The sequence below is a fragment of the Rana temporaria genome, chromosome 7 (genome assembly GCF_905171775.1).
Source record: "Rana temporaria chromosome 7, aRanTem1.1, whole genome shotgun sequence".
Taxonomy (NCBI): domain Eukaryota; kingdom Metazoa; phylum Chordata; class Amphibia; order Anura; family Ranidae; genus Rana; species Rana temporaria.
The window spans coordinates 181378015-181392235 of record NC_053495.1 but is presented as its reverse complement, the minus strand read 5'-3'; the positions used below and the strand labels follow the sequence as shown (position 1 = coordinate 181392235).

Here is a 14221-nt window from a genome sequence, read left to right as displayed (position 1 = left end):
CAGTAATTATTAGCATGAGCTCCCTGAGACTGGAAAGTTATTTTAAGGATTCCTCTGTGTTTAAAAGGTTAAGAAAGGCTGGGTTAGACCCTCAGAACCAAAGATCAAAGAAAGATCTATGTTATTCCAAAAACTTGCATCTTTAATAACTTATGTACACAATTTTTTTTGCTGCCTGTCCCATTGGGGAGATATCTGCTAACTTCTTGTCTCAGGAACACAAACTGATTTAAGAGAAAATCTCTCCAGAGTAAAGGGAATTTACATCTTATATAACTGATGGAACAGGCTTCCCTATTGGAAGATCTTATCTTCATTGGACTGACAACTGTAAGGCCGCGTACACATGATCAGTCCATCCGATGAGAACGGTCCGAAGGATCGTTGTCATCGGTTAACCGATGAAGCTGACTGATGGTCTGATGTGCGTACACACCATAGGTTAAAAAACGATCGTGTCAGAACATGGTGACGTAAAACACAACGACGTGCTGAAAAAAACGAAGTTCAATGCTTCCAAGCATGCGTCGACTTGATTCTGAGCATGCTTGGATTTTTAACCGATGCTTTTGCATACTAACCATTGGTTTTGACCTATCGGTTAGGCGTCCATCGGTTCAATTTTAAAGCAAGTTCTAAATTTTTGGACCGAAGTTTAACTGACCGATGGGGCCCACACATGATCACTTTGGACCGATGAAATGGTCCTTCAGTCCGTTTTCATCGGTTTTGACCGATCGTGTGTACGCGGCCTAACATTTTGGATTTCCCATCACCTTCTGTTCTAGTGACCAAGATCACTATGACAAATAGATAGGGCCAATCTCCCCCTTAAAACACAAACAAATTGGCAATATATATAATTTAATTCTGAAAAGTTTCCTTACCAGATTCATCATCATATCCACTGGGCTGACACGGTGAGGATTCATTTTTTCTAAACTTTTCTTTATTTGCTCAAATGAAGGTCTCATCATAGCATTGTGTGCCCAGCATCTCTTTATCAGCTTTAGAAAGGACAGAAAAAAATAGGAATAAGGTGACACTATGCAACCAGTTTTTAAAAAGTTTTTCAGAAACATTTCACCACTCTGAACTTTGAATATTCTGTTGTTATCAATTGGGTAGGTGAACTATTTAAAAACGTAACTCTGATATGCCAGGAATCCACCACACTGGCTCCATGACCTGTTAAGGACCGATCCCAGTGACACCTTATCCACTATCTCCATGACCCCAACCCCCTTATACCTTACCCCACAAAAACCCCAATGATACGAGGGACCACGTTGTGGAGTAAAATTGGCCTTCCGGCTTTTTTTATTTAACCATTTTAAAATTTAACAATAAATAACCGTTTAAATAACTTTAAATAACTTTATACACATTTCCAATACCTGGTGATCTAGAAGACCACCCCTCTCAACTTGGACACTGGGACAACAATTATTACCTAGGCCTCAGTCGCAAGACACCGACTCAGAGGCAGTATAACCGTCCGCAGTGATCTAACATTTTAACCCCTTCCTGGTTAACCCTCGTTAACCGAAAGGTACCCAATAACCCCCATACCACCTATGGGTACAACCTTTTTCCTACTCCAACTTCCAGCCTTTCCTTGTCTTCCATAGACCCAACACCGCCCCCAGAAAGCCTAAAACCAGGGAGGGTGGGTGGGCAGCTTCCCTTTCTGTAACAAATGGAGGAGTGAGGAAACCTCACTTCCACCGCGCCAGCAGCCTCTGCCGCCCCCGGCCACTAACAGCCTACCCCTCCCCTTCCACCAAAAGGAGCCTATCACCTACGGCCAGTCCCACCCTCTCATGCCGTCCCTCCCCCGTGACTCCCTGGAAGTGCAGTTCAGAGAAGATCTCTGGAGCAGAGTTTTACTATGTGATTACACTAATGGGGATGGGGAGGCTGTGAAAGGCTAAATGTGAAGTTGTCCTTTAAAGGGGTTGTAAAGGTTTATTTTTTATTTTCTAAATAGGTTCCTTTAAGCTAGTGCATTGTTGGTTCACTTACCTTTTCCTTCGATTTCCCTTCTAAATGTTTTTTTTCTTTGTTTTCTTTGTCTGAATTTCTCACTTCCTGTTCCTCCTCAGTAAGCTGTTCTGACTGACTTTCCACCGCTCGGATGATGGTGGAAAGCTTACTGAGGAGAAATAGGAAGTGAGAAATTTAGACACAGAAGAAAAAATTTTTTTAGAAGGGAAATGGAAGGAAAAGGTAAGTGAACAAACAATGCACTAGGTTAAAGGAACCTATTTAGAAAATAAAAAAACAACCCCTTTAAGGGCTAGATTTATCAGTAAGGTTGGGGCTTGAGGTTTGGTGTAGTGGTTGGACTCGGGTTAGGGTTAGGATAAGGTTAAACAGAATCTAAACTGAGATAAACTTACCTAAACTTCCACTGGCACTGGTGTGGTGCATGCAAGGCCCCAGGGTTTCTCAACCAGGGTTCCATGGAACACTAGGGTTCCTCGAGGTTGCTAGGGGTTCTTTGAGCAATGATCAATTTCTGCCTCTTAGAGAAGTTCCCTCTGGCACCATTGATCTTTTTAGCTATTTGTAAGGGGGTAGTGCTTCCATATGACCACAAGTATAAGGAACATTCTTCCCACTGACAATGGCGGGAGGACGTCTAATGACGTCCTCTGCTCCTCCGGCCACTGGGGGGCGCGCAAGCCCGTCACATCACTGAGGTGCGGATGCACATACCTGGCGGCCGCAATGTCCGCCAGGTACCCACGATTGGCCGTTACACAGCCAAGGACGTGGATCTCTGTGTGTAAACACAGAGATCCATGTCCTGTAAGGGAGAGGAGACACAGGGACATAGGGACACAGATCGGTCACCTCCCCCAGTCAGTCCCCTCCCCTCACAGTTAGAATCACTCCTAGGGTAGACATTTAACCCCTTCCTCGCCCCCTAGTGTTAACCCCTTCCCTACCAGTCACATTTATACAGTAATCAGTGCATATTTATAGCACTGATCGCTGTATAAATGTGAATGGTCCCAAAAATGTGTCAAAAGTGTCCGATGTGTCCGCCATAATGTCGCAGTCCCAGTAAAAATCACAGATCGCCGCCATTACTAGTAAAATAAAAATGTCATAATTCTGTCCCCTATTTTGTAGGCAATATAAACCAATCACTATACGCTTATTGCGATTTTTTTTACCAAAAATATGTAGAAGAATACGTATCGACCCAAACTGAGGAAAAAAATAGTTTTTTTTTAAAAAAAATGGGATATTTAATGATAGCAAAAAGTAAAAAATATTGGGCTAGATTCAGAGACAGTTACGCCGGCGTGACACTGAATCTACGCCGTCGTAAATTTAAGCGTATTCTGGAAATCAGATACGCTTAAATTTCAGCGTAGAATATGCAAATGAGCTGGATACGCCGATTCAGAAACGGACGTGCGCCCGGCGGATTTTTTTACGTCGTTTGCGTAAGGCTTTTTCCGGCGTAACGTTACTCCTGCTATATGAGGCATAGCCAATGTTAAGTATGGATGTCGGGCCAGTGTCGAATTTTGCGTCGTTTGCGTAAGTCGTTCGCGAATAGGGCTTTGCGTAAATTACGTTCACTTTGAAAGCATTGACTATTTGCGACGTGATTAGGAGCATGCGCACTGGGATACGTTCACGGACGGCGCATGCGTCGTTCGTGAGAAATTTCATTTACATGGGGTCATGTTTTATTTGCATAAAACACGCCCACCTCTTGACAATTTAAATATGGCGCGCTCACGCCGGCAGATTTACACTACGCCGCCGCAACTTACGGAGCAAGTGCTTTGTGAATACTGCACTTGCCTCTCTAAATTGCGGCGGCATAGCGTAAATAACATACGCTACGCCCGCACAAATTTACGACGCCCTACCTGAATCTAGCCCAAAATTGTCGCTCTTTTTTGTTTATAGCACAAAAAAAAAAACGCAGAGTTGATCAAATAACACCAAAAGAAAGCTCTATTTGTGGGAAAAAAAGGACGTCAATTTTGTTTGGGAGCCACGTCGCACGACCGCGCAATTGCCAGTTAAAGTGACGCAGTGTCGAAAGCTGAATTTTTCGCCTGGGCAGGAAGGGGGTATATGTGCCCAGTAAGCAAGTGGTTAAACGGAGTATTAACAGATGTGCATAAAATATCAAGATGATGAGATGTGAATTATGTGCAATTTTTAGAATATATTAAACAATGTGGTTCCCCATCTATATAACACATCTAGACTTTCAGTGCATTATAATTGCCGCCAGTAATTTGTTATCTTGGAAACACTGACCTCGGAGTAATCGGCCGGGTTTGGGCAGTACTCGTCAGATTTGACCGCGCTTAGCTCAGGTATAGGAGGTCTCCAGGTCACATCTTTCAAGTAGGCTTCTCCCTGTAAGATTTCCAACAAAGTCTCACATTACACTGACACCGCACATTCCTTACAACAATTTTAAGGTGGATTATGGATTTTCTCATTTTAAAATGTACCCCTTTAACGTACCCAGTGAAGTGTCTGGCCTCAGGTGATAACACAGAGATGAAACAAATGGACATGGTTATCATATGTTATGTTATGTTTATCATAATATGAGGTGATCCACAGTTCATTGTATATTACCAGGATGTGTTATGTGGGGGAGGGGTGGATTTCTCACTTTTTATACTGTGGATCAGCTCATATTATGATAAACATAACATAACATATGATAAACATGTCCAAGCTAGATATGTAAATAACCTGTCACTCAAAGCAAGGAGAGAGGAAAGGACTTTTTGTTTAGACAGGTTTTTATCTGGAAGTCTGTTAATTTTCACTGAACAATAAAAGAGGATTGCTCAGAGCTGGATTAACTCCGTGGGGCAGATCCTCAAAGAAATTACGCGGCGTATCTCTTGATATGCCGCGTAATTTCCCCAAAACAAGATACGACCGCATCTGTGTTAGATCCGACAGGCGTACGTCTTCGTACGCCGTCGCATCTTAGATGCAAATTCCGACCGTGGGTATAGGTCCCATCGGACATTTGTTGTCGGAATTTCCAACAACAAAAATTTGAAAGCTGGTTCTTAAATTTTCCGACAACAAAATCCATTCTGGTAAATTCTGATCGTATGTGGACAATTCCGACGCACAAAATTCCACGCATGCTCTGAATTAAGTACGAGACGGAATCGCACGGTCTGGTAAAACTAGCTTTCATAATGGAGATAGCACATTCGTCGCGCTGTAACGGACTGAAAAGCACAAGGTTGAAAAGCGCGAATCGTCTCTCACCAAACTTCTACTAACACGACTGGTACTGAACTTCCCTTTTATAGTGCCGTCGTATGTGTTGTACATCACCGCGTTCTTGACATTCGGAATTTCCGACAACATTTGTGTGACCGTGTGTATGCACACTTTTGTTGTTGAAATTTCCGATTGTAAGTGTAATGAACATTACAGAATTTATAGTGCACCTCACAGGGTTACTGGGAGGAAACCTTCTTAACCGGTTAACGCCCGCCACATGTATATATACGTCCAGAGAATGGCACGTACAGGCATATGGGCGTACATGTAGGTCCCCGCCTTTCCGCGGGTTGGGGGTCCGATCGGGACCCCCCCAGTACATGCGGCGGTCGGTAACCCGCGGAGAGCGGCTATTCGTTTCTCGCGATCGCTCCCCGGAGCTAAAGAACGGGGAGAGCCGTATCTAAACACGGCTTCCCCGTGCTTCACTGTGGCGGCTGCATCGAATGTGTCATCCCTTTTATAGGGAGACTCGATCGATGACGTCAGTCCTACAGCCGCACCCCCCTACAGTTGTAAACACACACTAGGTGAACCCTAAATGTTACAGCGCCCCCTGTGGTTAACTCCCAAACTGCAACTGTCATTTTCACAATAAACAATGCAATTTAAATGCATTTTTTGCTGTGAAAATGACAATGGTCCCAAAAATGTGTCAAAATTGTGCGAAGTGTCCGCCATAATGTCGCAGTCATGAAAAAAAAATCGCTGATCGCCGCCATTAGTAGTAAAAAAAAATAAAAAAAAATAAAACTATCCCTTATTTTGTAAACGCTATAAATTTTGCGCAAACCAATCGATAACCGCTTATTGCGATTTTTTTTACCAAAAATAGATAGAAGAATACATATCGGCCTAAACTGAGGGAAAAAAATTGTATATATGTTTTTGGGGGGTATTTATTATAGCAAAAAGTAAAAAATATTGCATTTTTTTCAAAATTGACGCTATATTTTTGTTTATAGCGCAAAAAATAAAAACCACAGAGGTGATCAAATACCACCAAAAGAAAGCTCTATTTGTGGGGAAAAAAGGACGTCAATTTTGTTTGGGAGTCACGTCGCACGACCACGCAATTGTCTGTTAAAAACGACGCAGTGCCGAATCGCAAAACCTGGCCTGGGCATTTAGCTGCCTAAAGGTCCGGGGCTTAAGTGGTTAAGCCTGTACAGTGCAACCATCTGTCTATCTGCATCATATAATACCAACCACATTCAAACATTACTACAGTACTTCCAAGTCTGAATTTAAATGGTGGCTGTGAGAAACTTCTTAGGACTGAAATGTTTACATTAGGCTACCGTATTTTTAAAATAAAATCTGGGGACATATTTTTTTTTACTAGTAATGGTGGAAATCAGCGACTCTCTGCCCGTCGCCGCCACCGGCGGGGGACAAATGCAGCATCAGAGCGATGCTACATCCACCTAGGTAAGTATGATTTTTTGAAAAGTTGTTGATGTTTTAAGCAGCAAACAGAAACGGTATATAAAAACAAATATGTATATATAAGTGAAAAAAAAAAAACATTCACAGAAAGACACTGAATAAAAAAAAAAAAGAAAACCATAGAAAATAACTTACTGGAAAAGGGTCACACCTGCTTGCAATTTCAATGAGTACGATGGCATAGCTGGAATTAAAATAATACCGTTGGTAATTTTTTCTTTTTAACCAATAAAATAGATGTCAAGTTTGAAAGCATGTATGTGATATATCTCCATTTAGGCTGGGTTCACACTATTGCAAATTGGATTTGGGTTTCCCCGCACCACATTCAATTCGCATAGCAGGAGATTGTGACTGGCTCTCTATGGAGCCGGTTCACATATCTCTGCAGCGGCTCCGGTGTGAATTACATAGATGTCCTGTGTGTCCTTTGGTCCGTTTCAGGTCCGAATTCAGCCAAAAATTCAGGCTGAAATCAGATCTCAACTGGGGAATAGAGACGCACCGGACCCTCTGCTGTGAGCCACTCCATGCTCTAGTGCAGTGGTTCTCAACCTCTAGTGCCGTGACCCCTTGATAAAACTTCCCAAGTTGTGGGGACCCCTAAGGCCCCGTACACACGACCAAACATGTATGCTGAAACGGGTCCGCGGACCAGTTTCAGCATACATGTTCGGTCGTGTGTAGGCGCGAGCGGGCCGAATTCCAGCAAACATTTGCCCGCCGGGCCTTTTTCCAGCGGGCAAATATTCCTGGACGTGTTTTAAAACTGTCCGCTGGAATCCTGCCCGCTCGGACATGTACGGTCGTCAGTACAGACCTACCGTACATGTCCGAGCGCCCGCCGTCCCTCGCATGCGTCGAATAACTTCGACGCATGCGTGGAAGCCTTTAAATGGCAGGCCCGCCCACGTCGCCGCGTCATCATCGCGGCGACGACGCGGACACGCCCCGCGTAATGTTTACGCGCGGACTTCTGTACGATGGTTAGTACAACCATCGTACAGAAGCCCTCTGGCAGGCATGTACGGTGAAAACGGTCCGACGGACCGGTTTCACCGTACATGTTTGCTCGTTAGTACCCGGCCTCACAGTAAAAAATTTTTTTTGGTTAAAAATAAATAAATATTTTCGTAGCGTGGGTTGTCAGCACCCAAGGCAGGACAATGTAGCACCCCCTTACTTTCAGTATGGGCACTACGCTAAAGTTAGTGGGGAATGGGAGAGTTACTTTGCTCCCATTCACAATTTGCTAAATTGTGACTTCTGTCATTCCAGAAAAATCCACTGGGTCAGTCTGTGCTTCAGGGATGCGGTACCATCCCTGGCCAGCAGTTGGCACCAGAGGGGTTCTGGCAGAGCAACTTTCCCCAGCAGCCAATTAGAGGAGTTTTCCCTCGCGGGGCATGCTGGGGAGGGGTATATCTGTGACAGGTGTCATGTGCTAGGCAGTCTTCGTGGGGCCCCAGGTCCAGGTGCGGCATCCACCTTCAGGGTGCGCGCATCCATGGACCCCGCCAGCGCGGCACCCATCACTGGATGATTGACGGCTTGTGAAACAGGTGACCTGTCGCATAACGCGCGTCACCCGATTTCCGGAAATACCCGAGCTAAGAGTCGGCACTATACGGCGCCTGCGCCCGCCGTGTAGAGCTGACTGCGCAGGCGCCGTATAGTGCCGACTCGCAGCTCGGCTCTTTCCCGACGTCTGGTGACGCGTGTTGTGCGACAGGTCACCTGTTTCACAAGACGTCAATCATCGAACGGAAGGATAGGAACGCCCAGTCCTGCAGTCATCGGAACCCGGAAGCCCTGGACAACATCAGGATATAAAGGTATGTACAGAGAAAAAAAAAAAAAATGCCGAAATGTAATGTCCTTAACATGCTGGATCTGCTAGGTGCAATTAAAAATTTTTTTTTGGGGTGAACCCCTGCTTTAACCTCCCTGGCGGTATGATTCTGTCTGGAATTACGTACCAAAAGCGGTACAATTATTTTGCAAGGAAATTTGGCGTTTTATACTGTAGGCCTGTAATTTTTAGAAATAACTCACTTAAATCTGACCAAGCAAGAGTCTTGTAGGCATCCCGGGTATGATTTTTTTTTAAATAATAATATAATTATAATACAAATTATTCAATAATGTAATCAACTCAAAATCACTGAAATTTGCTCAGTTGCAGAATTGTTGCTGTCATTATTATTATTTTTTTATGACGAATTTCCCCACAAATCGCTATCGCACATTTCTGCAAGTGATTATAATTTATTATCGCTGTTTTCTAGCTGATCTAAAACCATTTTTGACATAAAGGGACACTTTTGGACAATCTACAGTTTTAAGGCAGAAATTACATTTTTTATTATATAAAAGAACATGTAGGGCACTGGGCAGACCACTAGGGACAAGGGGGGTGTGTATTTTTTACATACAGTACTGTAATCTATAAGATTACAGTATACTGTATGTAAAGTGTTTGTTTACTTTTTTGAATTTGGCGCCGTTCTCCGCTCCCGTGCGTCGTAACGTCGCAGGGAACGGAGATCGGCGGCACACGGGGAGACTGTGAATCGAGCGAGGAGGTCCCGCTCGCTCACACAGCGCGGTGGCATCGCTGGATCCAGGGACAAGGTGAGTAACTTGCCTGTGGATCCAGCGAAAGGTAAGCCGCGCCGCTGCACACTCTGCACGTCCACCCCGAGCGTGACTCGGGGTTACCGATCCTAGCATAAAAAATCAACCCCGAGTCACGCTCGGGTTTACCGCCAGGGAGGTTAATGAACTTGTGTCTTTTTTTAACCTCACCTACTATGTAACTATGTAACGCACACAATTAATAAAAAAACTAGGCAGACTAGATCACATGATATCTAGCTACCAATTAACCTGAGATATTGGATAATGTTTGCTAAAGTGGGTATAGCAATTTATATGTTAGAACTGCAATATTGTAATAATAAGTCCATGGGTACGTACCACATCTTTTTTACAGCTGTGTTTTTTAAAAACTTTTTGTATAAAATATCGAAACAATTTTTAAAGAGGTATACGTTTTGTATCGCTGAAGTCAGGGGCGGACTGACAATTCATGGGGCCCCCGGGCAATAGAAAATTATGGGGCCCCTGGACTTATAGATGGCCACCACGCTAGGAGGCAGTGCAAAGGCGGGGCAGCTAAAATCTCAGGATTTTCACATCAAAAGCATGTCGGTTTCGGACATATCAGGGACAGATGTAAAAAAAAAACATAGATTTTTACATACTGTCCCTGGTTTTACTGAGCCTGGCAAACCTGATGGGGCCCCCTAGTGGCATTAGGCCCGAGTGACTCAATGGTCAGTCGGCCCCTGGCTGAAGTCTGATACCATGACAGTCCCAATCTCATTTTTATGTTACCTATAAACATCAGCAGCAGGTGTGGGTACTACACAGCTGCTGTCACTCTGGATGACCTCCGGGGGGCAGTAGATGTGTGCTGGCTTTTTCTCCATCAGCTCTTTATACTCATCTCTTCTAAAGACCATCAGCCCATAGTCTGGAAAAGTAGACATTGTTTTGGTGAAATTAGTACCTGTTACTATATATTTTAAATATAAATGATACACACATACAATGTATACAAGCATATGTATTTCCTTAGCATGTGTTTCAAAAAGCCTATACATGGACTTATTTTACACTATGGAGTTGATTTACTTAAAGGGGTTGTAAAGATTTGTGTTTTTTCACCTTAACGCAAGAGCCGCCGAGGGACCCCAGCAGAGGAGTATCCGGGCTACACTGTGCAAAACGAACTGCACCGTGGAGGTAAGTATGATATGTTTGTTATTTATTTATTTTTTAAAAATTGGGGGGCAGATTCACAAAGATCTGCACCGGCGCAGCGTATCTGAGATACGCTACGCCGCCGTAACTTACCTGGCTTTGGTTTGAATCCAGAAAGAATTTGCGCCGTAAGTTACGGCGGCGTAGTGTATCTCTCGCGGCGTAAGGGCACGGAATTCAAATGCGGCGAGTAGGGGGCGTGTTTCATTTAAATGAAGCGCGTCCCCGCGCCGAACGAACTGCGCATGCCCCGTCCGTCAAAACTCCCAGGGTGCATTGCTCCAAATGACGTTGCAAGGACGTCATTGGTTTCGGCGTGAACGTAAATGGCGTCCAGCCCCATTCACGGACGACTTACGCAAACGAAGAAACATTTTCAAAATTATACTCGGGAACGACGGCCATACTTAACATTGAGTACGCCACCCGATAGCAGCTTTAACTATACGCCGGAAAAAGCCGAACGGAAACGAAGTAAAAGAATGCGACGGCCGCTCGTATGTTCGTGGATCGTCGGAAATAGCAAATTTGCATACTCGCCGCGGATTACGATGTGAACGCCACCCAGCGGCCGCCGGAAAATTGCATCTTAGATCCGACGGCGTACTAAGGCGTACGCCTGTCGGATCTAACACAGATGCCGTCATATCTTGTTTGGTGGATACCAAAACAAAGATACGACGCGCAAAATTTGAAATGACGCGGCGTATCAACAGATACGCCGGCGTAATTTCTTTGAGGATCTGCCCGAGAATCTTTAGTGTCCCTTTAAGGCAAATAGACTGTGCACTTTGCAAAGTGCAGTTGCTCCAGAGCTTAGTAAATGATCGGGAGTTCTGCTGACTTCCATCATCCAATAATGTGCAAGCAAAAATGCTGTTTTTTTTTTTTTTTTTTCGTGCATGTGATTGGGTAAAGTGAAGCTTTACTTAATTTATTAACCAATTCCCATCCCGCGTATTGTCATATGACGTCCACAGATGTGATCTCCCATCCTGGGCAGACGTCATATGACTTCCTCCGCTTCCCGGCGGTATAGGGGGCAGGCAGTAAAGGGGGGCATATAGGGCAGGCAGATCCACGTCCTGTCAGGGGAGAGGAGATAGATTGTGTGTTCCTAGTATATAGGAACACAGATCAGTCTCCTCCCCTAGTCAGTTCCATCCCCCCCACAGTTAGAATCACTCCCTAGCATACACATTTAACCCCTTGATCGCCCCCAAATGTTAACTCCTTCCCTGCCAGTGACATTTATACAGTAATCAGTGCATATCTATAGCACTGATCGCTGTATAAATGTCAATGGTCTCAAAATATTGTCAAAAGTGTCCGATCTGTCCGCCGCAATGTCACAGCCACGATAAAAATCACAGATCACCGCCATTACTAGTAAAAAAAAAATAAAAAAAAATGGCATAAATCAATAATCTATATTGTAGGTGCTATAACTTTTGCGTAAACCAATCAATATACACTTATTGCAATTTTTTAACCAAAAATATGTAGAAGAATACATGTCGGCCTAAACTTTTTTTTTTCATTGGGATTATTATTATTTAAAAAAGTCAAAAATATTGTTTTTTTTTTTTTTCAAACTTGTTGCTCTTTTTTTGTTTATAGCGCAAAAAATAAAAACACAGAGGTGATCAAATGACACTTATAGAAAGCTCTATTTGTGGGGGGAAAAATAATAAAAATTTAATTTGGGTACAGTGTTGCATGACCGCCCAATTGTCATTCAAAATGTTACAGCTCTGAAAGCTGAAAATTGGCCTGGGCAGGAAGGGGGTGAAAATGCCCGGTATTAAAGTAAGCTCTGGAGCAACTGCAACTGCAAAGTGCACAGTCTAGTTGCCTTTAGTAAATCCCTATTAGCTGGATTCAGGTAGTGTTACGCCGGCGTATCAGTAGATACGCCGTTGTAACTCTGAATCTACGCCGTCGTAAATTTAAGGGTATTCTGGAAACCAGATACGCTTAAATTAGGCTAAGATACGAGCGGCGTAAGTCTCCTACGCCGTCGTATCTTAGGGTGCAAACTTACGCTGGCCGCTAGGTGGCGCTTCCGTTGTTTTCCGCGTTGAATATGCAAATGAGCAAGATACGCCGATTCACGAACGTACGTACGCCCATCGCAATTAGTTACGCCGTTTACGGAAGAGATACGCCGGCGTAAAGATAAAGCTGCTCCCTAGGTGGCGCAGCCCATGCAAGGTATGGACGTCGGAACAGGCCTATCTTTTTACGTCGTTTGCGTAAGTCGTACGCGAATAGGGCTGTGCGTAAGTTACGTTCGCGTCACAGGCATTGAGCCGACGTATCTTAGGCATTCTATCGGACGCATGCGCACTGGAATTCTTTCACGAACGGCGCATGCGCCGTTCGTAAAAAATGTCAAATACGTGGGGTCACACTAAATTTAAATAAAACACGCCCACATCATCCACATTTGAATTAGGCGTGCTTACGCCGGACCACATATGCTACGCCGCCGTAACTTAGGGCGCAAGTTCTTTCTGAATACAGAACTTGCCCCCTAATTTACGGCGGCGTAACGTATCTGAGATACGTTACGCCCGCCGACAGATACACTCTTGTATCTGAATCCGGCTATATATGTCCCAACTGATACCTGAGATCTTGCAAACCCAGCGATCGTCTATGACACAGTTGCGGGAGGTCAGCCTTCCATGATAGATTTTATGTTGGTGAAGATACATCATTCCTCGGGCAATGTCTGTGGCAAATGAAAGTCTGTAACAAGACAGAAATAATAATTTACTGTCTCCTAGAAGCTGACACAATTAAACATCCAATGGACATCCTATAATGCGCCTATTGCTCACTCCTTATGTTTTGTGCTGCAGTATAAAATTAGGCATACCTGTGGACATGGTGTTGAGTTAGCCCCCAATAGTAACAGTTGCCCTTTTGAAGACTTTGAGGAAGCACACTGATGCAGTGCGGGAAATGCAGCAATTTCTTGTGCGTTTTCCGCACCGCATAGTAATCGCAGTGTGTTCATGCAATCTGCTGTGGGTGTCAATTAAAAGCGCTGTGCAGTGTGAACTCAGGGCTGAGAATCATTTAGGTGGATTCAGAGAGACTTAGGCTGGCATATCAGTAGATACGCCAGCCTAAGTCTGAATCTGCGCCAACGCTAATTTAAGCGTATTCTGGTAACCAGATACGCTTAAATTAGGCTCAGATACGAGCGGCGTAAGTGTCTTACACCGTCGTATCCTAAAGTGTACTTTTTAGGCTGACCGCTAGGTGGCGCTTCCATTGCGGTCGGCCTAGAATATGTAAATGAGTAGATACGCCAATTCACAAACGTACGCTTGCCCGACGCAGTAAAGATACGCCGTTTACATAATGCACTTTCAGGCCTAAAGTTATTCCATCAAATAGCTGGAATAGTAATGTTAAGTATGGCCGTCGTTCCCGCGTCGAAATGTGAAAATTTTACGTTGTTTGCGTAAGTCGTCCGTGAATAGGGATTTACGTCCACGTCGAAACCAATAGGACCGTGCGGCGTACTTTGCCGCAATGCACACTGGGATATGTACACGGACGGCGCAACCCCCATTAACATAAAACACGCCCCCTCAGCCGAATTTGAATTAGCCGCCCTTACGCCCGC

The 14221-nt window shown here is 44.3% G+C and overlaps 1 protein-coding gene across 1 annotated transcript in view; it reads right to left on the bottom strand.

Annotated features, from left to right (window-relative positions):
• The window catches only part of LOC120946239 (atrial natriuretic peptide receptor 2-like), a 93770-nt gene that overhangs the window by 33962 nt on the left and 45587 nt on the right, over window positions 1–14221 (bottom strand). Inside the window, exons 12-16 of the mRNA XM_040361068.1 lie at window positions 13211–13332; window positions 10150–10288; window positions 6886–6934; window positions 4297–4398; window positions 888–1007 (exon numbers count right to left, since the gene is read on the bottom strand). Of these exons, the coding sequence (XP_040217002.1) occupies window positions 888–1007; window positions 4297–4398; window positions 6886–6934; window positions 10150–10288; window positions 13211–13332 (532 nt within the window). The remainder of the gene's footprint in view (window positions 1–887; window positions 1008–4296; window positions 4399–6885; window positions 6935–10149; window positions 10289–13210; window positions 13333–14221) is intronic.